General features: G+C 43.4%; 2 protein-coding genes across 3 annotated transcripts; both read left to right on the forward strand.

The window, feature by feature from the left end:
* Positions 1-1,278: 1,278 nt before the first annotated feature.
* LOC110530217 (protein phosphatase 1 regulatory subunit 7) lies at positions 1,279-15,627 on the forward strand. 2 transcript variants are annotated; one of them, XM_036985772.1, is made up of 10 exons: positions 1,279-1,432; positions 2,192-2,287; positions 5,128-5,183; positions 5,276-5,341; positions 5,510-5,640; positions 7,184-7,346; positions 10,831-10,947; positions 11,160-11,264; positions 13,350-13,436; positions 13,597-15,627. In XM_036985772.1, the coding sequence occupies exons 1-10, from the start codon at positions 1,330-1,332 to the stop codon at positions 13,771-13,773; spliced, it is 1,101 nt and encodes a 366-aa protein (XP_036841667.1). In that variant the 5' UTR covers positions 1,279-1,329; the 3' UTR covers positions 13,774-15,627. The 2 variants fall into 2 exon arrangements, with proteins under 2 accessions (XP_036841667.1, XP_036841668.1); XM_036985773.1 differs by lacking the exons at positions 10,831-10,947; positions 11,160-11,264; positions 13,350-13,436; positions 13,597-15,627 and adding an exon at positions 7,706-8,386.
* Positions 15,628-15,901: 274 nt separating this feature from the next.
* Positions 15,902-25,444, forward strand: LOC110530216 (UBX domain-containing protein 7). Its single transcript, XM_021613104.2, has 11 exons — positions 15,902-16,053; positions 17,093-17,249; positions 17,439-17,506; positions 17,638-17,703; positions 17,842-17,954; positions 18,155-18,301; positions 19,744-19,834; positions 19,929-20,062; positions 20,245-20,782; positions 21,089-21,168; positions 22,672-25,444. The coding sequence occupies exons 1-11, from the start codon at positions 15,954-15,956 to the stop codon at positions 22,831-22,833; spliced, it is 1,656 nt and encodes a 551-aa protein (XP_021468779.2). The 5' UTR covers positions 15,902-15,953; the 3' UTR covers positions 22,834-25,444.
* Positions 25,445-26,362: the final 918 nt, after the last annotated feature.

A 26,362-nucleotide genomic window follows, 5' to 3' on the forward strand; every position in this document is an offset into this window, starting at 1 on the left:
TTGCACAGTAAGTAGCCACGCCCCGAGTGAGGTCAGAGTGTGTCAGCCTGACGGAACAGTCCCTTTCGACCAGAGTGCATAAAAGGATTGGTAAAGAAATTAACATTCAGAACAAAGAGGTGTGTAGCTACAGGTCACGTCCAAAGTGGTTTGAAATCTCAACACGAGGTAGAGACAATATCACTGGTACGGCTGATTAGCTGTCCTAAGTAAAGTTTCTAGAAAAGCGAATTGAAGTGGGACCATTCTACTACTCTTCAAACCATCCTCTTATACAACTCTTCTCACATCACCGTATTCTACTACTCTCATCCCTCAATGGGAACCATCGACACGGCTGGCTAGCCTATCTTCAAAGAAGGGGGGGGTGGGGGAGAAGAAAATCAGAGCATTACAAGCGTGCCGTGGAAAGGCCCAACCAAACCCTTTCCAAGAAGGCTTGGCTTACTCCAAAAGGGAGAAGGTTCATGTGCAAAGTATATGATTACTGTGAGAGTAGTTTATAAATCTACCAAAGTATTATGTCTCAGTCCCTCTCTCTCTCTCCCCCTCTCCATGTCTTTTATAAAAAGCCACCATATAGTGTCAGTCTGCTAGGGACCAGTTTCTAATGTATTAAGTGTGTTTGTTTATCCGGTGTTATCATTTAGTTAGCTAGTAAATAAATAACTAAACCAATATGTGTAGTGCTGTTTTTTTTTTGTTGCAGATGCAAGAGATTATGACTGTTCAGAATGATGATATGATACAAAGTTAGGATGAACTGTTTTGACTCTTTGATGGATGTGATTTAATTCAGGTAACTCTTTAAACAATCGCTCTCATGGTGCCCCAAATTCCTAATGAGTTAATTGTTACATGATTATTTCAATCTGGTAACAATTAAACAAACACAGTTGATTAGATAAATAACATTCATCAGATTAAGGAAAGGAAAGTCATGACACCTACTAGGGAAGTACATCAACTCATTGTTTTGAAAATATACACCATCCACCTATAGTATGTTTCTGGTTATGGATGACCTTCCCTTAAACACTCTATTCTTATTTTATTTATCTGCCCTTGTTGATGTGTATCCTCTTGTGCAGGTGTGATTGTGGCGTGCTGTTGTGCAGGAATATGTGTGATTGGCACCATCCTGTGGTCAAAAAGTGCAATTAAACTGCTCTTTGTGAAAGTGTCGCAGTTCTTATATTTTCCAGTTTAAACATTCATATTTGGTCTATTTTCGGGATTCAAATGTGATCTTGAATATCGCTAACAAACGGATAAATGTCTATTGTGGTCAGTGACGCACCCCTTCTGAAGGCAGAGCCCGCATCAAACATGCAGCCTCCTGATTGGCTGAGGAGATTGTCAATTAAAAAGGGAGAGTTATCGGAAACAAATATGGCTACCCTGTCTGTTGGAGAGCCTCAAGAGATGGAAGGTGAGTGACAATTTAAAATATTGCATCACAAATAGTTTTTCATGAGGGTGGTTAAATATATATTTAACTATTTATTATTGAACCCCCCCCCCTTGCAGGGGATGTTATTTTGTGCTACTTTGCCCTTCCCTCCGTGGACATGCTATCTAGCTAATGTTGTTAGCCACCAGTGGCAGTAGCTAGCTATGTCATTCAATAAGTTGTTTACGTTCGCTAGCATTTATCTAGCTACTAGTACTAGCCAACGTGGTTTTTCTGTACCTAGGTAAATGTCATCCTCCTATGTTGTTTTATAGTTAGCTAACATTAACTATATAACAAATAATGACCGACTCATCCACTTAAAGCAAGTTAGCCTAGCAACTGAGTGTAGTTGAAATGGGAACATCTCATGGTGATTGGTCTATCAAGCTACTCTAGCTAGCTGGTTGGTCGGCCCTTGCTGGCCAGTCACCTAGCGTGGAAATGTTGCTTTCAATATCTTCCAACATCTAATTCAAACTGTCAGACAGACACATACGAAAATAACCATACTAGCTAATGTATATAGTTAACTTCAAAACAAGGTTTAGCTAAGTATAAATACGTTTCTACTTCTACTGATCAGCTAGCAGTAGTTTGCAGACAGCGGGTCCGATCATGTGAGCCTGCTACATGGGCGCTTTAGTTTTCATGACTCATCCATGGCTACAACTGTGATAATGTTCAAACTACATTGAACTGACCCAGGCTGTTCCTTCCCATCTGTTCTGTGTGCAGTGGACCGGAAGGGAGAGTCAGAGGAGTCAGGAGATGATGAGACCAGGAGGAAGAGCATCAACGGGGAGGTAGACCTGAACCAGCCTCCTGCCACAGGTGGGGCCTACCTGTACATGTCAAGGAGGCCGCTTCAATTTCCTAATTTAAAACTTAACTGAGAACCTAGCTATTAATGTTTGATCACTTAATTTGCATAAAGTCTCTTTTGCATTAGTAGGTCATGTATTGATGTATTGTGACTTTTTTTCTACTTGTTGATGAATCAATGCTGTTTTTGTTTGCTACCTTATGTGAATTTAATTTGGGAAATGCGCTCTGCAAATTAAATATTATGTTATGCAAGTATACAGGGTAAGGTTATACACAAGTAAAGTGTCAAGTCATGCTCAGTTGGCACAAACTGAACAAAAATATTTTGATTTGAATCTGACTGAAAGCAGGAAGCACCAGTGACTAGATCAATAAAAAGTGGTCAGATGAAGCAGATGCTAAGCTACAGGACTGTTTTGCTAGCACAGACTGGAATATGTTCTGGGATTCCTCCAATGGCATTGAGGAGTACACCATATCAGTCATTGGCTTCATCAATAAGTGTAAGTGCATCGACGACATCCTCCCCACAGTGGCCGTACGTACATAGCCCAACCAGAAGCCATGGATTACAGGCCTCATCAGCACTGACCTAAAGACTAGAGCTGCCACTTTCAAGGAGCGGGACTCTAACCCATTGTGTTATTGACTGTACGTTTGTTTATTCCATGTGTAACTCTGTTGTTTGTGTCGCTTTGCTTTATCTTAGCCAGGTCACGGTTGTAAATGAGAACTTGTTCTCAACTGGCCTACCTGGTTAAATAAAGGTGAATTAAAAAAATTACCCGGAAGTTAATAGGAAATCCCGCTATGCCCTCAGACAAACCATCAAACAGGCAAAGCATCAATACAGGACTAAGATTGTCTCGTACTAAACCGGCTCTGACGCTCGTCGGATGTGGCAGGGCTTGCAAACCATTACAGACTACAAAGGGAAGCACAGTCGAGAGCTGCCCAGTGACACGAGCATACCAGACAAGCTAAACTATTTTTTAAACATTTTTTTCCCCACCTTTATTTAACTAGGTAGGCCAGTTGAGAACAACTGCGACCTGCCCAAGATTAACTTCGATGCTCGCTTCGAGGCAAATAACACTGCAACATGCATAAGAGCCCCATCTGTTCCGGACGACTGTGCGATTACACTCTCCGCAGCCGATGTGAGTAAGACCTTTAAACAGGTCAACATTCACAAGGCCGCAGGGCCAGGCGGATTACCAGGACGTGTACTCTAAGCATGCGCATTTCACTGGCAAGTTCAACTTCTCCCTGTCTGAGTCTGTAATACCAACATGTTTCAAGCAGACCACCATAGTGCCTGTGCCCAAGAACACTAAGTTAACCTCCCTAAATGACTACCGACCCGTAGCACTCACGTCTGTAGCCATGAAGTGCTTTGAAAGGCTGGTCATGGCTCACATCACTATTATCCCAGAAACCCTGGACCCACTCCAATTTGCATACCATCCCAACAGATCCACAGATGATGCAATCTCTATTGCACTCCACACTGCCCTTTCCCATCTGGGCAAAAGGAACAACTATGAATGCTATTCATTGACTAGAGCTCAGTGTTCAACACTAGTGCCCTCAAAGCTCATCAATAAGCTAAGGACCCTGGGACTAAACACCTCCCTATGCAACTGGATCCTGGACTTCCTGACGGGCGGCCCCCAGGTGGTAAGGGTAGGTAACACATCCTGCCACGCTGATCCGCAACACAGGGGCCCTTCAGGTGTGTGTTTTGTCCCCTCCTGTACTCCCTGTTCACTCATGACTGCACGACTCCAACACCATTCAATTTGCAGATGACACAACAGTGGGAGGCCCAAACAACGACGAGACGCCCTATAGGGAGGAGGTCAGAGACCTGGCCTCAATATGATCAAGACAACGGAGGTGATTGTGGACTACTGGAAAAAAGAGGACCGAACACGCCCCCATTCTCATCGACAGGGCTGTATTGAGGCAGGTTGAGCGCTTCAAGTTCCTTCCTTGGTGTCCACTTCACTAACAAACTAACATGGTCCAAGCACACCAAGACAGTCGTGAAGAGGGCACGACAGCACCTCTTCCCCCTCAGGAGACTGAAAAGATTTGGCATGGGTCCTCAGATCCTCAAAAGGTTCTACAGCTACACCATCGAGAGCATCACTGCCTAGTATGGCAACTGCTCGGCCTCTGACCACAAGGCACTACAGAGGGTAGTGCGTACGGCCCAGTACGTCAAGCTTCTTGCCATCCAGGACCTCTATACTAGGCGGTGTTGGAGGAAGGCCCTAAAAATTGTCAAAGACTCCAGCCACCCTAGTCGTCATAGACTGTTCTCTCTGCTACCGCATGGCAGCGGTACCGGAGCGCAAAGTCTCGGTCCAAGATGCTTTTAAACAGCTTCTACTCCCAAGCCATAAGTCTGCTGAACACCTAATCAAATGGCTACTCAGACTTTTTGCATTGCTCCCCCACCCCCCCTTTACACAGCTTCTACTCTGTTGCATCTATACATAGTCACTTCAATAACTATACCCACATGTACATACTACCTCAACTAACCGGTGCCACCGCACATTGACTCTGTACTGGTACCCCCTGTATATGGACTCGCTATTGTTTTACTGCTGCACTTTAATTAGTTGTTACTTTCATCTTAATCTTATCTGTATTTTTTTTTAAACTACAAAGTTGGTTGGGGGCTTGTAAGTAAACTGTTGTATTAGGCGCATGTGACGAATACAATTTGATTTGAGAACATTTTGTACTGTTGTAGCTAGTACATGCTACTCTAGTTAGGCCTAGATGCTGTGTTACAAATCACTTCTTGAAATGTCTTTTCTCTTTGTACACAGTTAAAGAGGAGTCTCCCGTTGATATGGATACCATAACCTTGGACCCAGAGGAAGAGGTGATGGAGGGATGGGAATTAGTGTTGCCATAACAATTATGAATGGTGTTCCAATTTAGTTCTCTACCTAACACACATACCTCTCTTCACAGGATGTTGATCTTGTCCACTGTAGGATTGGGAAGATTGAGGGATTGGAGGTGTTGAGGAAGGCTAAGGTCAGTAGGTTGACTACTGTCAGTCCTTCACCCATACAGTATGATTTCTAAAAACATCATATAGCTATTTATAGAAAACATATATGAAAATCACCCTTGGGTAAAGGAGACTGTCTGCACAAACAGAATGACTAGATTAACTAACGCTGAATGTTTGCGTGTCTCCAGACGCTCTCTCTAAGGCAGAACCTGATCAAAAACATTGAGAACCTGGAGACGTTAGTGACTCTGAAGGAGCTGGATCTCTACGACAACCAAATCCGCAAACTTGAGAACCTGCAGACCCTCACAGAACTGGAGTGAGTCTGACCCATACAGTACCAGTCAAAAGTGTGGACACACCTACTCATTCCAGGGTTTTTCTTTATTTGTACTATTTTCTACGTTGTAGAATAATACTGAAGAAATCAAAATGGCCACCCTTTGCCTTGATGACAGCTTTGCACCCTCTTGGCATTCTCTCAATCAGCTTAATGAGGTAGTCACCTGGAATGCATTTCAATTAACAGTTCCTTGTTAATTTGTCGAATTTCTTTCCTTAATGCGTTTGAGCCAATCGGTTGTGTTGTGACATGGTAGGGGGGGGTATACAGAAGATGGTTCTATTTGGTAAAATACCAAGTCTATATTATGCCAAGAACAGCTCAAATAAGCAAAGAGAAACGACAGTCCATTATTACTTTAAGACATGGTCGTTCAATCTTAAATTTCAAGAACTTTGACATTTTCTTCAGTTGCAGTCGCAAAAACCATCAAGCGCTATGATGAAGGACCGCCACAGGAAAGGAAGACTCAGAGTTACCTCTGCTGCAGAGGATAAGTTCCTCAGAAATTGCAGCCCAAATAAATTCTTCAGAGTTCAAGTAACAGACAGACTGCGTGAATCAGGCCTTCAGAGTCCAATTGATGCAAAGAAACCACTACTAAAGGACACCAAGAAGAAGAGACTTGCTTGGGCCAAGAAACAATGAGCAATGGACATTAGACCAGTGGAAATCTGTTCTTTGGTCTGATGAGTCCAAATTAGAGATTTTTGGTTCTAACCCCCATGTGAACGGATGATCTTGTGTGGTTCCCACCGTGAAACATCGAGGAGGTGTGATGGTGTGGGGTGATTTTTGTGGTGACACTGTCTGAGATTTATTTAGAATTCAAAGCACACTTAACCAGCATGGCTACCACAGCATTCTGCAGCGATTACATCCCATTTGGTTTGCGTTTAGTGAAACAATGACCCAAAATACACCTCCAGGGTGTGTACGGACTATTTGACCAAAAAGGACAGTGATGGAGTGCTGCATAAGATGACCTGACCTCAACCCAATTGAGATGGTTTGGGATGAGTTGGACTGCAGAGTGAAGGAAAATCAGCCAACAAGTGCTCAGCATATGTGGGAACTCCTTCAAGACAGTTGGAAAAGCATCCCTCATGAAGCTGGTTGAGAGAATGCAAAGATTATTTTAAAGCTGTCATCAAGGCAAAGGGTTTACTTTGAAGAATCTCAAATATATTCTGATTTGTTTAACACTTGTTAGGTTAGTACATGATTCAATATGTGTTATTTCATAGTTCTGGTGTCTTCACTATTATTCTACAATGTAGGTTTGTCCAAATTTGACTGGTACTGTACATAAATGCATGCATACACACCAGTGTTTACCTTCCTATCAGCTGACCTTGCGGTTGCCTCGATGACCAGCTTTTACTAACCATTAAGTGTCCTCTCCTCAGTTACACTGACAACTAAATTCACTTTGTTACTCCATGTGCTATTTTGCACAAAATGTTTCCTCTCAGTAAAGTTGAATTAAACCTGAATTTATTTTGACTCTGCTCTCCAGCCAGCTGGACGTGTCCTTCAATCTTCTGAGGAAGGTGGAGGGTCTGGAGCGTCTGACGGGGCTGAAGAAGCTATTCCTGCTGCACAACAAGATAAGCCACATCGCCAATTTGGACCATCTCACCGGCCTGGAGATGCTGGAGCTGGGCTCTAACCGCATCCGGGTGAGACAGAGGCCAAGGGTCAGGGGTTACAGGGCTTGTGCGACCAATTACATATGCTTAGAATTTGTATGCAGAGATGCAAACTCCTTGCTTTTTGGCGATATTCGCAGTTTTGAAGAAAAAAATACTGTTTGTTCTGTCAAAATCATTGACTAAGATATAATATCAAACACAGTGTGATGTCCTATCACAATGAGTGCCTCATCCAATAATCATGTGACAGCTGTGATCTTCCCGCCGCAACCGCTACCAGCCATTACTCACCTGCTTCTCTCTGTCCATTCTTTCTGCAACTGTAACTAGGCCACTCAGGAACATTCAATGTAGTCATTCAGTGTATATTTGGCCTTGTATTTTAGGTTGTCCTGCTGAAAGGTGAACTCATCTCCCAGTGTCTGTTGGAAAGCAGACTGAAGTTTGCCTGTGCTTAGCCCTATTGTTTATTTTATCATAAACTCCCTAGTCCTTGCCAATGACAAGCATACCCATAATGCAGCCACCACCATGCTTCAAAATATATCTTAAAATCTATATTTTTATTTGATTTAACCTTTTTATTTAAATAGGCAAGTCCGTTAAGAACAAATTCTAATTTACAATGACGGCCTACCCGGGAACAGTGGGTTAACTGCCTGGTTCAGGGGCAGAACGACAGATTTGTACCTTGTCAGCTCGGGGATTCGATCTAGCAAACTTTTGGTTACTGGCCCAATGCTCTAACCACTAGGCTACCTGCCACCCCAAAACAATTGACAGCGGTGGGATTGAATATGAAGCGTGGTACTCAGTGATGTGTTGTGGATTTGCCCCAAACATAGCGCTTTGTATTCAGGACATAAAGTTTAAAAAATTGCCACATTTTTTGCAGTTTTACTTTAGTGCCTTATTGCAAACAGAATGCATGTTTTTGAATGTTTTATTCTGCTTCATTCTTTTTACTCTGTCAATTAGGTTAGTATTGTGGAGTAAGTACAATGTTGTTGATCTGTCCTTCATTTTTCTCTTATCAAAGCCATTAAACTCTAACTGTTTTAAAGTGACCATTGGCCTCATGGTGAAATCCCTGAGCGGTTTCCTTCCTCTCCTGCAACTGAGTTAGGAAGGACACCTGTATCTTTGTAGTGACTGGGTGTATTGTTTCACAATCCAAAGTGTAATGAATAACTTCAACATGTTGAACGGGACGTTCAATGTGTGCAATGTTGTGAGTCATTGGAAAACCTCCCTGGTCTTTGGTTGAATTTCACTGCTCGACTGAGGGACCTTACCATTATTTGTATGTGTTTTGGGTACAGAGATGAGGTAGTCAAATCATGTAAAACACTTATTGCACACAGTCCATGCTACTTATTATGTGACTTGTTAAGCTTTTGCAAAAAAAGCATGTAAGTTATTAATTACACTTCGGATGGCATCCTTCCTAACTCAGTTGCCGGAACGGAAGGAAACTGCTCAGGGATTTCACCATGAGGCCAAAACAGAGTTTAATGGCTGTGATATGAAGCCTGTACAGAATAGAAATATTCTAAAACATGCATCCTTTTTACAGTAAGGCACTAAACTGCAAGAAATGTGGCAAAGAAATTAACTTCATGTCCTGAATACAAAGTGTCATGTTTGGGGTAAATCCCTTAGCTCCACTCTTAATGTTCAATCGTGGTGGCTGCATCATGTTATGGGTATGCATGTCATCGGCAAGGATTGGGGAGTGTTTTATGATAAAAAGCAATGGAATAGAGCTAAGCACAGGCAAAATCCTAGAGGAAAACCTTGGTTCAGTCTGCTTTCCAACAGACACTGGGCGATTAATTCACCTTTTCAGCAGGACAATAGCCTAAAACACATGGCCAAATTTACAATGTGGCCTGTTTTTATTCGGTACACCACCTTGTTCACGAAAATTGATTGCTCCTATAGTCACGTGGCCATGGCTTGCAATCGAACGTTAGAATTGGCAAAACATATGACCTAAGCGACTTTGAACGTGGTATGATCATCGGTGCCAGGCCTGCCGTATCCAGTATCTCAAACGGCCGCCCTCCTGGGCTTTTCATGCACGACAATGTCGAGGGTTTGCCGAGAATAGTGCAACACAAACATTCAGTCAGCGGCGGTCCTGTGGGCAAACAGTGGTGTGTAGAACGGCATCTCGGCTTGCACAACTTGTTGAACCTTGTCATGGATGGGCTGTTACGACCACACCGGGTTCAACTCCTGTCAGCTAAAAACAAGAAGAAACATCACGGCTCCAGTGGGTGCACGATCACCAACACTGGACAATTTGAGTGGAAAGACAAATCCCGGTTTGTTTTAGATGCGAGAGTCAAGTTTTGGCGTAAGCAGCATGAGTCCATGGACCCATCCTGCCTGTTGTCAACGGTACAGGCTCGTGGCTGTGGTGAATGGGTGTGTGGAATGTTTTCCTGGCACAAGTTAAGTCCCTTGATAGCAATTGAACAATGATTTGAACTCCGTGTCCCGACGTATTCCGAGCTGATCTGGCGGCAAAGGGTCCGACACGGTACTAAATGGGTGTACCTAATAAATTGGAGTTGCTTCCCAAACCAACATTGAATGTTCCTGAGTGCCCTAGTTAAAATGTTGACTTAAACCGGCTTAAATCTATGGCAAGACTTCAACAACCAACTTGACAGACCTTGAAGAATTGTAAAAAATAATCTGCAAATATTGTACAATCCAGGTGTGCAAAGCTTTAAGACTTACCCAGAAAGACTCGCAGCTGTCACCTCGCTGCCCAAGGTGATTCCATGTATTGACTCGGGGTTGAATACTTATCTAATCAAGATATTTTTATTTAGACTTTTATTTACATTTTATAAATCTTTCACTTTGACAGAGTATTTTGTAGATAATTTAATCCTACTTTGTTAAGTTACAATGTGGAAAAAGTCTCTAGGGGTGTCACTTATTAAATCCCCTTCCATCAGTGTAGACAAAGGGAGGAGATGGGTTGAAGAAGGATTTTTAAGCCTTGTGACAATTTGAGACATGAATTGTTTGTGTACAATTCGGAGGGTGAATGGGCAAGACCACAAGAGATAGGTGCCTTTGAATGGGGTATGGTAGTAGGTGCCCTGCGCACCAGTTTGTGTCAAGATCTGCAATGCTGTTGGGTTTCTCACTCTCAACAGTTTGCCGTGTGTATCAAGAATGGTCCACCACCTAAAGGACATTCAGCCAACTTGACACAATTGTGGGAAGCATTTGGAGTCAACATGTGCCAGCGTCCCTGTGGGACACTTTCGACACCTTGTACAGTCCATACCCAGATGCTTTGAGGCTGTTCTGAGGTGGTGTGCAGCTCAATATTAGGAAGGTGTTAATGTTTTTTACACTTATGCTCTGCTTACTCCAAGTCTGCACGTCTCTCAATTGGCAGCCACTTGGAACAGAAAGAGTCATTGTTGCCGCAAAGACTTGATTGATCTAACGTTTGTGTGTGTGGCTTTTTGCGTGTTTCCAGGTAATTGAGAATTTGGACTCGCTGTCCTCCTTGACAAGTCTGTTTCTGGGCACCAACAAGATCACGCAGTTTCAGCATCTGGAGGGCCTACACAATCTGACAGTCCTTAGCATCCAGGTACACACACACACACACGCAGTGGCTTAACAGTGTCTGCCACTTCCTCAGTCTTCAGTTTTGTGTTCAGTGGGACAACGAGTCATAGACTGCAGCATTTGTAACACGCAAATGCTTGTGTTTAGTGACCCTATTCAGTAGCAGTACATCTACTCGTGAAGACGGTACAATATTGAAGACAAGTGGATGTTGTGTTGTCGTCTTTCCTCCAGAGTAACCGCATCACCAAGATGGAGGGTCTGCAGGGTCTGGTCAACCTGAAGGAGCTCTACCTGAGTCACAATGGCATCGAGGTCATCGAGGGCCTGGAGAACAACGTGAGTCAACTGCAACCTGCACAACTGTAGGGCCATGCACGTTGCCATGGCGATCAATAAAATTAGAGCAGGAATGCAATATTTATGGATCCCTAATGAAGTAATGTGGTGGGAGTCTGCTAGATGACTTTATGTAAATGTTTAGCGGCTTCACTGCAGGTAGATTATACAATGTACTTTATAAAAGATATGTTTTATCTAAAAAAGAATCATGTCCGATTTACATGGGGGTGTCTAAGGCACTGCATCTCAGTGCTAGAGGGGTCATTATAGACACCCTGGTTTGAATCCAGGCTGTATCGCAAATGGGCGTGATTGTGCGCCGCCCTATGGGACACCCAATTGGCCCAGCGCAGTCTGTTTGGCCGTTGTAGGCGTCATTGTAAATAAGAATGTGTTCTTTACTCACTTGCCTAGTTCATTTATTTTTCTTTAACATGTTGAAGTCGGAAGTTTACATACATTTAGGTTGGAGTCATTAAAACTCGTTTTAACCACTTCACGCATTTCTTGTTAACAAACTATAGTTTTGGCAAGTCGGTTAGGACATCTACTTTGTGCATGACACAAGTCATTTTTACAAGAATTGTCTACAGACAGATTATTTCATTTATAATCCACTGTATAACAATTCCAGTGGGTCAGTAGTTAACATACACTAAGTTGACTGTATCTTTAAACAGCTTGGAAAATTCCAGAAAATGTCATGGCTTTAGAAGCTTCTGATAGGCTAATTGACATAATTTGAGTCCATTGGAGGTGTACCTGTGGATGTATTTCAAGACCTACCTTCAAACTCAGTGCCTCTTTGCTTGACATCATGTGAAAATCTAAAGAAATCAGCCAAGACCTCAGAAAACAAATGGTAGACCTCCACAAGCCTGGTTCATCCTTGGGAGCAATTTCCAAATGCCTGAAGGTACCACATTCATCTGTACAAACAATAGTACGTAAGTAAAAACACCATGGGACCACGCAGCCGTCACACCGCTCAGGAAGGAGACGCGTTCTGTCTCCTAGAGATGAACGTACTTTGGTGCGAAATGTGCAAATCAATCCCAGAACAACAGCAAAGGACGTTGTGAAGATGCTGGAGGAAACCACCATTTAAAAAAGCCAGACTACGGTTTGCAACTGCGCATGGGGACAAAGATCATAGTTTTTGGAGAAATGTCCTCTGGTCTGATGAAACAAAAATAGAACTGTTTGGCCATAATGACCATTGTTATGTTTGGAGGACAAAGGTGGAGGCTTACAAGCCGAAAAACACCATCCCAACCGTGAAGCACAGGGGTGGCAGCATCATGTTGTTGGGGTGCTTTGCTGCAGGAGGGACTGGTGCACTTCACAAAATAGATGGCATCATGAGGGATGGAAAATGTTGTGGATATGTTGAAGCAACATCTCAAGACATCAGTCAGGAAGTTAAAGCTTGGTTGCAAATGGGTCTTCCAAATGGACAATAACCCCAAGCATACTTCCAAAGTTCTGGCAAACTGGCTTAAGGACAACAAGGTCAAGGTATTGGAGTGGCCATCACAAAGCCCTGACCTCAATCCCATATTTTTGGGGGGTAGAACTGAAAAAGTGTGTGAGCAAGGAGGCCTATAAACCTGACTCAGTTACACCAGCTCTGTCAGGAGGAATGGGCCAAAATTCACCCAACTTATTGTGGGAAGCTTGTGGAAGGCTACCCAAAACATTTGACCCAAGTTCAACAATTTAAAGGCAATGCTACCAAATAGTAATTGAGTGTATGTATAAACTTCTGATCCACTGGGAATGTGACGAAATAAATAAAAGCTCAAATAACTCATTCTCTCTACCATTATTCTGACATTTCACATTCTTAAAATAAAGTGGTGATCCTAACTGACCTAAGACAGGGAATTTTTACTAGGATTTAATGTCAGGAATTGTGAGAAACTGAGTTTACATACACCTTAGCCAAATACATTTAAACTTCCGACTTCAACTGTAGTTATTGTAAAATTATGACTTAACATGTCTGCACACTAGTTTAATAGCAACTATTTGAAAATATTTAAAGTGGTGACTCAATTTATGCTGTTTGTCCACATACAGAAAAAGCTGACAACTCTGGACATCGCAGCCAACCGGGTGAAGAAAATTGAAAACATCAGCCATTTAACAGACCTACAGGAGTTCTGGGTAAGAGGGAAGGAGAGATTGAAAGGAGGGATGTAGCATGGATGAGTCATTTTTTAAAGTAGATCACTGTCAGTTGTTCGAGAAATAGATATGTCCAAGGCTGCAGATAACTTCTTTATGTCATATATGAAATCTCTAACACCCCCCCCCTCCCTCCCAGATGAATGATAATCAGATAGAGAACTGGTCAGATCTGGATGAGCTGAAGAGCTCCAAGGCCCTGGAGACGGTGTACCTGGAGAGGAACCCCTTACAGAAGGACCCCCAATACCGCAGGAAGATCATGCTGGCGCTGCCCACCGTACGCCAGATCGATGCCACCTTCATCCGCTTCTAACTGGCCCACGCCCACCGTGCCACATCTCGTACCCCCACCTCAGTGTCCCCCACCTTCCACTCACCGTCCTTCCCCTGCCACTGCAAAATGGATCTCCGCTCACTGCACTAATTCACCACAGACATACTGATACACACAGACAAGGGTTCCCTTTGTATAACATGTCTACCTAAATACACACATTCTGACCATCACTTTTCTCCTTAACGTCTCACACACAAACACGTGCACGCATGTACACACTCACTCACACTCACCACCTGACCGATGCTATTGTGTGACCGCTTATTAATTTATTCCCAGAATTGGACTGGAAATGGGCTGGTAGGAGTGGGGGCTGCAGGGATGTCAAAAAGACCCCATCTTTCCCCACTGTCCTCCCTCCCTCTTTTCTCCTTCTCTCCTCCCTTTTCCTTTTGCATGTGGAGTAGGGAACGATTGCCCTGCCTGATTGGCCTTTGTCTGGATGATAAAAAAAAAAGAAGGCAGGCTGTTTTCTCTTTGTTATTGAAATTGCACTGCACTTGGCAGAGAGGGGGGTGAGTGGTTTTTTAGGAAGGTCTACTACACTCAACAGATATCAAAGTCTTATTTTTTTTATATTAAAGAATTTAAAATGATCAAATGTGTTTAAAAAAATACAAATAATGTGGCCGTATGATACTTAGTTTGCCATAGGGATATTTAGAGCATCACAATGTTGGACTGCTTGCATATTGCAGCTGCATTACAGACACTGCCTCGTGCACGTGGTGTCTTGTTCAAAGTGAAGGCTTGAACTTAATTCACGCCCTGGCACATCAAAGAAGCGCACTCTTTGTGCTCTATCTGAAACTGGTCTGTCTCAGGCCAATAAGGCAAATGTTCTGAATGCATTGTCACCCGAAGGAACAGACCAGGGTTTTTTTTCATTGATTTCTTATAAAACATATTTGTTTTGAATGGTAATCATTCGGTAAACATCCCCAGGAGATCGTCTGCTTTTGATTGTAAATAATCTAATTCTTAGACTGACTCAACATCCTAATTCAAATGAATCTGCAGTCTGAGCTGTTAATCCATATGTCAATCTTGCTGCTGTGAAATGCAACTAACGTTCAGTGATGGTGGTATTCAGCGCTTCTTTCTTTTCAGGCCATGACCCTCAAATGTTTTAAGATAATGTAAAGACAAATATGACAATCTGTTATGATATTTCTAAGTCAATAGCCCATGCATGTATGGAGTCACCTACAGTTGAACACTTACAGGGAAAGTTTAACAGAAGTGAACTGTTTGTGAACAGAAATGGGCTCCTATGACCTATTAACCTGGATCAGTGGAGTGTGTCTGAGTTAAGGTATGTAGAAGGGAAGGAGTGTTTGTGGTGTAAACCACTTTTAACCACATTGCTCAGGACCTTACTATTGCCAATCAATGGACCAACGGGCTCAGAATTTGCCCCTAACCACAGATCTAGGATCAGTTAACCCTTCTGTACCCCCAATCAGATTTGAACTTTAATAGTGTAATGACCCCCCTATCAGTGGTTAGGGGAAAATGTATATTCCCACCTGCAGAGTGAAGGTGGCCCATACAACTGGGGCTTATTCAAGAGGGTGCAACATTTTAGAATGTTACAGATAAAAATGCAATGTATAGAATTTCAACTATTGACTCCCTTTGCCAAACAAGTTGGCAGTTCTATACATGACTTTTGTATCTGCCCCACTAGTCCCAGTCCCTCAGATGGGTTCATAAAACAATGCCACACAACTCACTTGTATTTTTTGCCTTGTTTTTAGTCAAGCTTGGTAGACTGTTCTTGAACTGAATGTATTATAAAATACTAAATAATAAAGTTACTTAAATTTACATGTCACCCTCACAAATGCTTACACCACTAAACTGACATTAGTAAAGAGATTGAAAGCTACTATTGCATGCACTGTATAAATTAGATTACATGTATTGACTAAAACTGCTGTACCATTGTGAATACTGTGAAGAGAAGAAAAGATAACTGTTTCACTTGAAAGGATATGGGCCATTGAGCTGTGGTAGGTGCGGCCTGCTACTCAGCCAACGTAGTCAAACCAGAGATAGGGTAATGAAATACATGACCCACAATCCAACACAAGTCTGTGTCACGCAGCCATCCAGGCAAAGCTCGCGAGTACAGAACGGCAGTACGCACGCGCATGATTTGTGTTGTTGTTGGTGGCGGTAAGATGGCGGCGCTCGGGGACGCATCAACTCCGGGGGTGAATGGGTTAATACAACAGTTCACATCTATTACAGGTAAAATGTGTTACCTTTTATTGTTACAATGTAAATTTTTCACGAGTTAGCTTCCGAAAACAATCATGTCGCCCCAGCATCACAGAACGCTGCGCAGGAAAATCAGACGGGGCATCAGTGCTTACTTACTGCCCCCTCTTGTCACACAAGGGGAAAAAATAACTGGAGATAGCTACGACCGTCAAGTGTGTGGTCACCAGAATGGAACATATCACTTTTAAACATAAAATTACCCCCAGGAAAGACTACTTAGAATTGTCTTGGGATGATGTCTGACACAAAATGGCTTTCTAGAGTTTCCCCAAAAGTCATTTTGAGTATCTAGAGGTGCAATAACTCGCCTTATTTTCTCTCATTTCTGTGGAATGGACGTTGGGTGCAACATTTTCCTCTTGTCGAGCTAACCTAGCCTAGGCTCCACCTTACAATGGCTGAAACATCTCCCGCCTGTCATGTTCAAGCGATCGGAACGGAAGCACCACACCAGCCTCCCTCTGCTAACGTTACCGTTACACAAAGTTTGCATTAAAATTGCAATTTAACGATGCTACGTTTAATGTTATATATATGTAGATGGCAGTTTGGCCGAATCATCCCATTTTTTTGTGTGATCGTATCATGTTCTGTCGAGAAGACATGAAAAGTGAAACAGACATGCGCAGTAAACATGACAAACTCTAACCATCTATATATGCAGACATTTTTGCATGCAAGTTTAGATTGCTTGTAAATTGCACATGTCACACAGTTCTTGATTACCATGCATGGAGATAAAACGTATACATAGTGAAAGTGCCATTATCTTTCTGCCAGTGCGTTCAGTTCAAACAAGAACCGCGCATGCGCATGAGTCCGTTTAAAAAAAAAAGCTTGATCCTAGTTGGTGTACAGATCTCGTGAAACAGTTAATAACATGGATTATGTCAACCAATTAAGAAATTATTCAATGCAACACAATATATTTCAGATGTAATACGTGTGTGTGTGTGTGTGTGTGTGTGTGTGTGTGTGATCCATGCTATTTGTTACATTTCCCCAGGTGCCACAGAGAGTGTGGGGAAGCATATGCTAGAAGCATGCAACAACAATCTAGAAATGGCAGTGACCATGTTCCTGGACGGAGGGGGGATCGCAGAGGAGCCCAGCACCAGCTCCAGTTCAGCAGGGGCATCCAGCAGCAAAGCTCCCCCCGCAGAGTAAGTCAATGGCCTGTTCCACCACACCAACAATTGCAGGGTCATACGAGATGGGGCCTGTGATGAAACAAACCCAAACTTCGAGAGATCGCCAATCCTGGTCTTGTTGTTTTTCATTTAAAGCACGTTCATGAGAAAAAGATCTGCACTCCTAGAATTAAAGTTGAATATTGTCTGTCTGTTTTGCAGTGACGAAGTGCGGGCGCCCATCCCTCAGAAGCAGGACATACTGGTGGAGCCAGAGCCTATGTTTGGAGGTACAGTACTGCAGAGCAACCCCATAATTTATCCTACCTCACTACAACTTGAAGCTCCCACTGTCTCCCCCAATCTCTGTCTCAGTCCATCTAACAGTCTCTCACTCTCTCTACATCTATCACTCTCGCAGCGCCAAAGCGACGAAGACCTGCCCGCTCCATATTTGACGGTTTTAGGGACTTCCAAACAGAAACCAGTAAGTTGCCCACATGTGTATGTGTTTGCATAGCAAATAGTGCCACCCAGCCTTCAGGCATCTGGCAAAGCACTACTTGTGTTGTGATCTTGGTCAGGTTGTGGTATATACGCTAAAGGCTTCTCTGCCCTCTTTAAGTCCGCCAGGAGCAGGAGCTGAGGAACGGCAGTGCGGCGGACAAAAAACTCAGCACCCTGGCGGATCTGTTCCGGCCCCCCGTCGAGCTCATGCACAAAGGCAGCTTTGAGACGGTGAGGATCCCCCTCCCCCTGGACACCCAAGCTCCCTTGACCCGGAGGACTGTCAGTCGACCCTCATCCAAACCATTATTAGCTGAAAGGATTGAATAGGCCTCTAAGCAAATTGTAACAATTCCACCTAGCCTACCAGAGGGCAAGGTGGAGCTATTACCATATTGCTTAATAGCTATCTGGCTCCTTTCTCTCTCTAGGCGAAGGACTGTGGTCAGCTGGAGAACAAGTGGCTGATGATCAACATCCAGAATGTGCAGGACTTTGCCTGCCAGTGTCTCAACAGAGACGTGTGGAGCAACGACGCGGTCCGGACCATCATCAGGGAGCACTTCATATTCTGGCAGGTACGAATGTGCACTCACACATGAAATGTCACCTTCCCATTCAGAAATAAATACTTTGTTTCAGTAGCTAGGTTTCCATCCAGTTTGCAGCAGATATTCATGCAAATGTTATCAAATCTGCATAAAACATTTTTTTCCCACCAGAGATGTTTTATATCAGACTTTTTGAGGATAAAAGGTTGTGCGTGATGATTTAGTTCACATTAAAAAAAACGTATATTCCCATGTACCGAATGAAAAATTCAAGTTAAACGGGTTTCAGCTCTTTTTCAACTCTACTGATGGTTTTGTCACAAACTGTTTTATAGCAAATGTGCCCATTCTGGTCTTGGTACATGTGCTCTGGCCAACAGCTCACAGATACTGTGTGGGTAGTCTACTTACATTATGTGATTATTATGGACAAGAGCAATATTATTTGTAGTTGTAAAACGGCAGCCAAGCATCGATCATCACCAGACTAAGAGCCTCTATATTTATTGGAAATGAGCGTCAAGCTTTTTACCGAGCACTTTCACCACCTTGAAGTTCATCATGACTTATCTGTAGCCTAACAAACTGCATGTTTATTAGGACCACACAACATATCTTGGCGTGACTCCCAAGTTTACTTGGATATGAAGGCTATTATATAAATATCTGCGCATAAAGTAGTTTCCACCGCCATTTATCTCATTTTATTTTACAGACACAAAAAGATTCCACCAAATTCCACAAACATTTTGTCTGTCGGGCATTTATAAAATTGTACCGCCATCAGCTTCCATCAGCCCGGTTGTGATTTTTTTATTCATGTGTCAGGTAATTAATCTGCATGAAATGGTCGGATGGAAATGTGGTTACTGTGACAATTTTTCTCCTTGCTATAAAATCAAATCAAAGTTTATTTGTCACGTGTGCCGAATACAGCCTTATAGTGAAATGCTTACTTACAGGCTCTAACCAATAGTGCAAAAAAGGTATTAGGTGAACAATAGGTAGGTAAAGAAATAAAACAACAGTAAAAAGACAAGCTATATACAGTAGCAAGGCTACATACAGACACCGGTTAGTCAGGCTGATTGAGGTAGTATGTAAATGTAGATATGGTTAAAGTGACTATGCATATGATGAACAGATAGTAGCAGTAGTGTAAAAGAGGGGTTGGTGGGTGGTGGGATACAATGCAGATAGCCCGGGTTAGCCAATGTGAGGGAACGCTGGTTGGTCGGCTCAATTGAGGTAGTATGAACATTAATTTATGGTGGTTTGCTTGAAACATGTTGGTATTACAGACTCAATCAGGGACACGTTGAAAATGTCAGTGAAGACACCTGCCAGTTGGTCTATCATGCATACACAGTACATACGCTGTCACTTCCACACACACACACACACACTGTGTGCCATAGAGGCGTGTTGAGGGGAGCTGACCTGCTGTGTGTGTGTGTTTGCGTTGACAGGTTTACCACGACAGTGAAGAGGGACAGAGATATATCCAGTTCTACAAGCTCAACAAGTTTCCCTATATCTCCATTTTGGACCCCCGGACTGGTGAGGCCTGCTCTGGGTTTCTGAGTGCTTGGTCAGTTACTAACACTAAAAAGGTTTTGGAAAGTCTTACTGACGATGTTTGACCGTTCTGCAGGTCAGAAGATGGTGGAGTGGAACCAGTTGGACGTGGCTTCGTTTCTTGAACAGGTGACGGGCTTCCTGACGGAACATGGCCAGCTAGACGGCCCGGCATCCAGCCACCCGCCACCTGCCAAACGCGCCCGCTCTGTGAGTCACTTCCTACTCTCTTTTTTCAGCTTTCTCTTTGTGTTTTCTTAAATAAGATCCATATTGCTAATTCCAGTCACAATGTAACTTTATTCTCTCAATCTGTTCACTCTTTCTCTCTTCATCACTTCTATCTCTCTTTCACACCTCTGTTTGATTTATTCTCCCCATCTCTCTCTCAGGAGAGTCTGATAGACGCCAGTGAGGACAGCCAGTTGGAGGCAGCCATCCGAGCCTCTCTCCAGGAGACCCATTATGAGTCGTCCTCCGCCCCCGACCTCCCTGACTCCCCCCACTCTGCAGATGCAGACTCGGATGGAGACTCCGAAGCAGAACCCTTCTCTGACAGCGAGGGCCTAATCTCTGTTGACGGCTCGGACAACGAGACAACAGAACCCCGGGAGGGCAGCTCCTACTCCATGGGCGGACACACCCCTCCAGGACCAGCCCCTCCCACTTCTGCAGCCGCAGCCCCCCAGCCCCCGCCACGGCCAGACAGTCCCCCGGCCCGTCACAGGAAGTCCCCCCACAAAGAGAACAGCCACAGGAAAGAGGAGAGCAAAAAGAACCACTTGGAGCCTCCGGCGGCCACCCCGGCCCGCTCCCAAGCCGACCCAGACTCAGAGCATCGTTCTGGGGAGAACCATCGCACCTCAGCTGGCCAAAGCTCCAGATCTGTTAAGACGGAAACCTCCGACCTCGACTGCCTTGATGACAATGGTATTAAAACTACTGTGTTATTGCGCATCATGTTTAAGTGTGTGGCTGTGACTGTTACTCTGAGATTGTAGTCTAGCAGGTAGCCTAGCAGTTAAGAGCATTGGGCCAGTAACAAAAGGTCGCTGGTTCGACTAGGTGAAAAATCAGTCAATGGGCCCTTGAGCAAAACACCTAACCCTAATTGCTCCTGTAAATCGCTCTGGATAAGAGCCTTTGCTAAATGACCAAATGTAAATTGTGTGTATCTATGACTACGTCTTCCTCCATCTCTACTCTGACTGCATTCTTCCTGTATTGTATCGTCAGGTCCCAAGGCCAGACTGATGCTGCGCTATCCAGATGGCCAGAGAGAGCAGATCGCCCTATCGTTCAAGGCTAAGCTTATGGTGAGACTGGACTCTTGTGTTAGGTCTTCGGTTCAATTCATGAGCTGAATTAAGTCCACGTAGAAAGTCCTGGTTAGTTTTCAGTTCAATAATTGATTTTCAATTAATCCTGAGTTGAAATGCAACTGACCCAAACTCCCTGGGACATATAGGACATTATAAAGGATCTTCCATGCCTATAACTACAGTGGCAACAAAAAGTATGTGAACCCTGTGGAATTACCTGGACTTCTGCATGAATTGGTCATACAATTTGATCTGATCTTCATCTAAGTCACAACAATAGACATGCACAGTTTGCTTGAACTAATAACACAAATGTATTGTATTCAATATAGACAAAAAAAAATGGAGAAATTTCAGCACTGTTGCTACTCTCCCTAGGAGTGGCCGACCTGCAAAGATGACTGCAAGAGCACAGCGCAGAATTCTCAATGAGGTTAAGAAGAATCCCAGAGTGTCAGCTAAAGACTTACAGAAATCTCTGGAACATGTTAACATCTCTGTTGACGAGTCTACGATAGGTAAAACACTAAATAAGAATGGTGTTCATGGGAGCACAACACGGAAGAAGCCACTGCTGTCCCCAAAAAATATTGCTGCATGTTTGAAGTTTGCAAAAGATTCTGTAGACAGATGAAACTACAGTTGAGGTGTTTGGAAGGAACATACAACACTACATGTGGAGAAAATAAGGCACAGCACACCAACATCAAAACCTCATCCCAACTGTAAAGTATGGTGGAGTGAGCATCATGGTTTGGAGCTGCTTTGCTGCCTCAGGGCCTGGACAGTTTGCTATCATGGACAGAAAAATTAATACCCAAGTTTATCAAGCCATTTTGCAGAAGAATGGAAGGCTATCTGTCGGCCAATTGAAGCTCAACAGAAGTTGGGTGATGCAACAAGACAACAACCCAAAACACAGAAGTAAATCAACAACCGAATGGCTTCAACAGAAGAAAATACGACTTCTGGAGTGGCCCAGTCAGAGTCCTGACCTCAACCCGATTGAGATGCTGTGGCATGACCTCAAGAGAACGGTTCACACCAGACATCCCAAGAATATTGCTGAACTGAAACAGTTTTGTAAAGAGGAATGGACCAAAATTCCTCCTAACCGTTGTGCAGGTCTGATCCGCAACTACAGAAAACGTCTGGTTGAGGTTATTGCGGCCAAAGGAGAGTCAACCAGTTACTAAATCCAAGAGTTCATATACTTTTTCCACTCTGCACTGTGAATGTTTACTCGGTGTGTTCAATAAAGACATGAAAACGTATAATTGTTTGTGTGTTATTAGTTTAAGCAGACTGTGTTTGTCTTTTGTTGTGACTTAGATGAAGATCAAATCAAATTTTATGACCAATTTATGCAGAAATCCAGGTAATTCTAAAGGGTTCACATACTTTTTCTTGCCACTGTAGTTATCAAGACGTTATTTAGTAAGCTGCTACCATGACTTGTTACTTACCTTCTTCCTCTGTGTCCTCCACCCCATCCAGGCTCTGGTGAGACACGTCCAGTCGAAGGGTTACCCCAATGAACGCTTCGAGCTCGTCACAAACTTCCCCCGGCGGAAGCTGGCCCACTTGGACTATGACATCACACTGCAGGAGGCGGGGCTATGTCCACAGGAGACTGTATTTGTGCAGGAGAGGAACTAAGCCCCTGTTTTTTCTATCTCTTCAGGCCACACCCATATCACCAATTCCCCAGGAGGACGTTACAGACTGCAACCTTTTTGTTCTTTTGGAACAGTGGATGGACTCCATTATCCATCATTCGACTGGGAGGAAGCTGCTGGCTGTGTACTTTGTTAGAGGGCATTTTGTTCATCGTCAATTACCGAAGGCATTCTATTCTGATTTTAGTTTTATTCTGAGGTAATAAACCAATCGGAGTAGAATACATTAGAGATACCGTTAGAAATAAGCTGAGGGCCCGGATAATGATCAGAGCTGGCATCAGAGTTAGCAGACAAAATACTTTTATCCCCTGAGTTGTTAATACTTATTTTTTGGAGTCATGGACACCTACAGCCAGGTAAAGGAGGGGCTTGAACTCTGACCCTGAGCGCCGATGGGTCCCAAATTTGCTCTTCTCCGCGTTGTTTGGGCGAGGAGCTTTTGCAGTAGTGACCGTGAGAAAGGGGGTGACTTTGAATATGGGAATCAATGAGGAGGGGAGGTGAGGGATTTTTGGGGAGAGGGTGAGGTGTCCTTAACTGTCAACCTGCACTGTACAGGGGTGGTGTAGCGATTGACATGTAGTCTAGTTTTTTTCTTATTTCATTCATTTTTTTTATATGCTGCCCCATTTCCAAGAAAAGATGCTGATGCTTAAATATAATCATCAAAACAAAGGGAACTTTGGCTTGTTTGTTCTATTCAATTTCTACCATGTTGTGTATCTGCAATCTGTCTAAATTGTGACCACGAGCTCAGAAGTATAGTTTTGGTGATGATGCATTGAAAATGGCCACAAAGAACCCCAAATTGACCCCTTGAATCTACAATATCACTCAGGTATTTCTTGGTACCCCCGCCCCAATGACCTGAAGGATCTTGTGTAAACAATGGGATGTGGTATTATCACTCTTTCTAGCCCAGAGCTGTTAATTGTTGGTCCTGGAGGGCCAAAACACTTCTGCTTTTCATCCTCTCCTTCTAATCAGGGACTAATTCAGACCTGGGACACCAGAGTGGTATACTTAAGCAATAAGGCACCTCGGGGGTTTGTGATGTATGGCAATATACCATGGCTAAGAGTTGTTCTCTGTCCGACACAACGCTGTGTGCCAGGACACAGCCCTTAGCCGTGGTATATTGGCCATATACCACATATCCCGGAGGTGCCTTATTGGTATTATAAACTGGTTACCAACACAACTAAAGCAGTAAAAATACATGTTTTGTCATACCCGTTGTATATGTCTGATATACCACTGCTGTCAGCCAGTCAGCATTCAGGGCTCAAACCACCCAGTTTATAGTACAAAGCAAGCTAGATCTACTCAGGCTTTTTAAAAGCTAGCCAGCTTCAGTTTGCTTCACATTCAAGGTCAGGCTTTATCCGTACTACAAAGGTGGATATTTCTCGTCAGCCTCGCACGTGGATAGTCGAACGCTGAACTCTTCATTGAGACAATGTTGAAACATCGATCCATCGGCGAGTCAGTGCCACATTTTACATTTTGTGGCGCAATGAAAGAAAAGTCATCTTGTGAATTCAGCAGGCTATGGTGTGAAATAGGCTTTTAGAAGTGACGTCTATATTTTATGGACATCTTTGGTGTGCTTATCAATGCACGAGCACCTTTTCCCCACTCCAATCGCTCCTTCTATCTGTGGAACAGCTTGTTGCATTGTGGCCATAGACAAATAATCCATAGAATGGTTTTTGAACCTCTAACCCTGCCAGTTTGACTGTTAAACTCATGGGTACACTAGCAATGGCTGCCAGTCTTGACTTGAATGGGTACTGCCATCCTATGGATTTTATGTCTATGGTTAGTTGTGGCTTTGGCAAATTTTTAAATCCAATTGGGCAGAAAAACGTACAGTTTGGAAACCAAATGCTGTCATTACTAAATGTGTAATGTGATAGGTATTTTAATATTACAATTTTTTTTAACACAACATTTGATTAATAAAATATTTAATCAGTTGTCTTTCTCAAAAGAAAGGGATGATCACACAATATTTGAGCGAGGGAGGGTATCTAATTTCATTGGTACTCAAGTTATGGCTCAGACACTATTAAGGATCGATTGAGTTAGCCTGCCCCAGAACAGGTTGGTTCTAAAAGGTTTGTTGCCTTTGAAATTTACCTGGCTAAAACGTGAGCCACTTTCCTGGTATCGGTTATCCCGAGTTGAATTTAGAATTGACCAAAGTTATCTGGCTATCTCCTCTAACCTGATTCATAGTATAGGACTCACCTATCTACCAGGTAGTATGATCTAGCCCAGCAGATGGTTGGCGAGGGGGAGCTGTTACAACAACTAATATCTATGTAGTCTAGTCAGATATTAGAGGGAGAGATAACAAGTAGTTTGGGATTGGGACCATGTACAATATTGCTAATCTAACTTTGACCCTTATTCATAGTTTGGATTTGTCTGTCACAGGGTTCCTCAACTTTGCAGTAAGCTAAGAATCTTAACAGTGGGGAGATATTAATCTGTTGAGTTCTGATCTGAGTCAGTAGTTCAACATGGGGTCTTGTTGCATACGACTGTCTTGAATAAATGTTGGCGTATTTGTATGGTGATTTCTAGATTCCCAGAACCAATGAATCCATTTAATTTCATCCAAATCGTCTGGAGCTTCATGAAATGGGTTTCCATGGCAGAGCAGCTGCCGACAACATAAGATCACCATGCGCAATGCCAAGCATCGGCTGGAGTGGTGTAAAGCTTTCAGCCATTGGACTCAAGCAGCGAAAACGCATTCTCTGGAGTGATGCTTCACACTTCTCCATCTGGCAGTCTGACAGACTAATCTGGGTTTGGCGGATGACGTGAGAACGCTACCTGCCCCAATGCATAGTGCCAACTGTAAAGTTTGGTGGATGGGGAATAATGGTCTGTGGCTGTTTTTCATGGTTCAGGCCCCTTAGTTCTAGTGAAGGGAAATCTTAACGCTACAGCCTACAATGACATTCTAGACGATTCTGTGCTTCCAACTTTGTGGCAACAGTTTGGGGAAGGCCCTTTCCTGTTTCAGCATGACAATGCCCCGTGCACAAAGCGTGGTCCAAACAGAAATGGTTTGTCGAGATCGGTGTGGAAGAACTTGACTTGCCTGCACAGAGCCCTGACCTCGACCCCATCGAACACCTTTGGGATGAATTGGAACGTCGACTGCGAGCCAGGCCTAATCGCCCAACATCAATGGCCGACCTCACTAATGCTAGTGGCTGAATGGAAGCAAGTCCCTGCAGCAATGTTCCGATATCTAGTGGAAAACCTTCCCAGAAGAGTGGAGACTGTTATAGCAGCAAAGGGGGGACCAACTCCAAATTATTGCCCATGATGTTCGAGGAGCAAGTGTCAACATACTTTTGGTCAGGTAGTGTATATACAGTGCCTTGCGAAAGTATTCGGCCCCCTTGAACTTTGCGACCTTTTGCCACATTTCAGGCTTCAAACATAAAGATATAAAACTGTATTTTTTTTGTGAAGAATCAACA

The sequence above is a fragment of the Oncorhynchus mykiss genome, chromosome 8 (genome assembly GCF_013265735.2).
Source record: "Oncorhynchus mykiss isolate Arlee chromosome 8, USDA_OmykA_1.1, whole genome shotgun sequence".
NCBI lineage: Eukaryota > Metazoa > Chordata > Actinopteri > Salmoniformes > Salmonidae > Oncorhynchus > Oncorhynchus mykiss.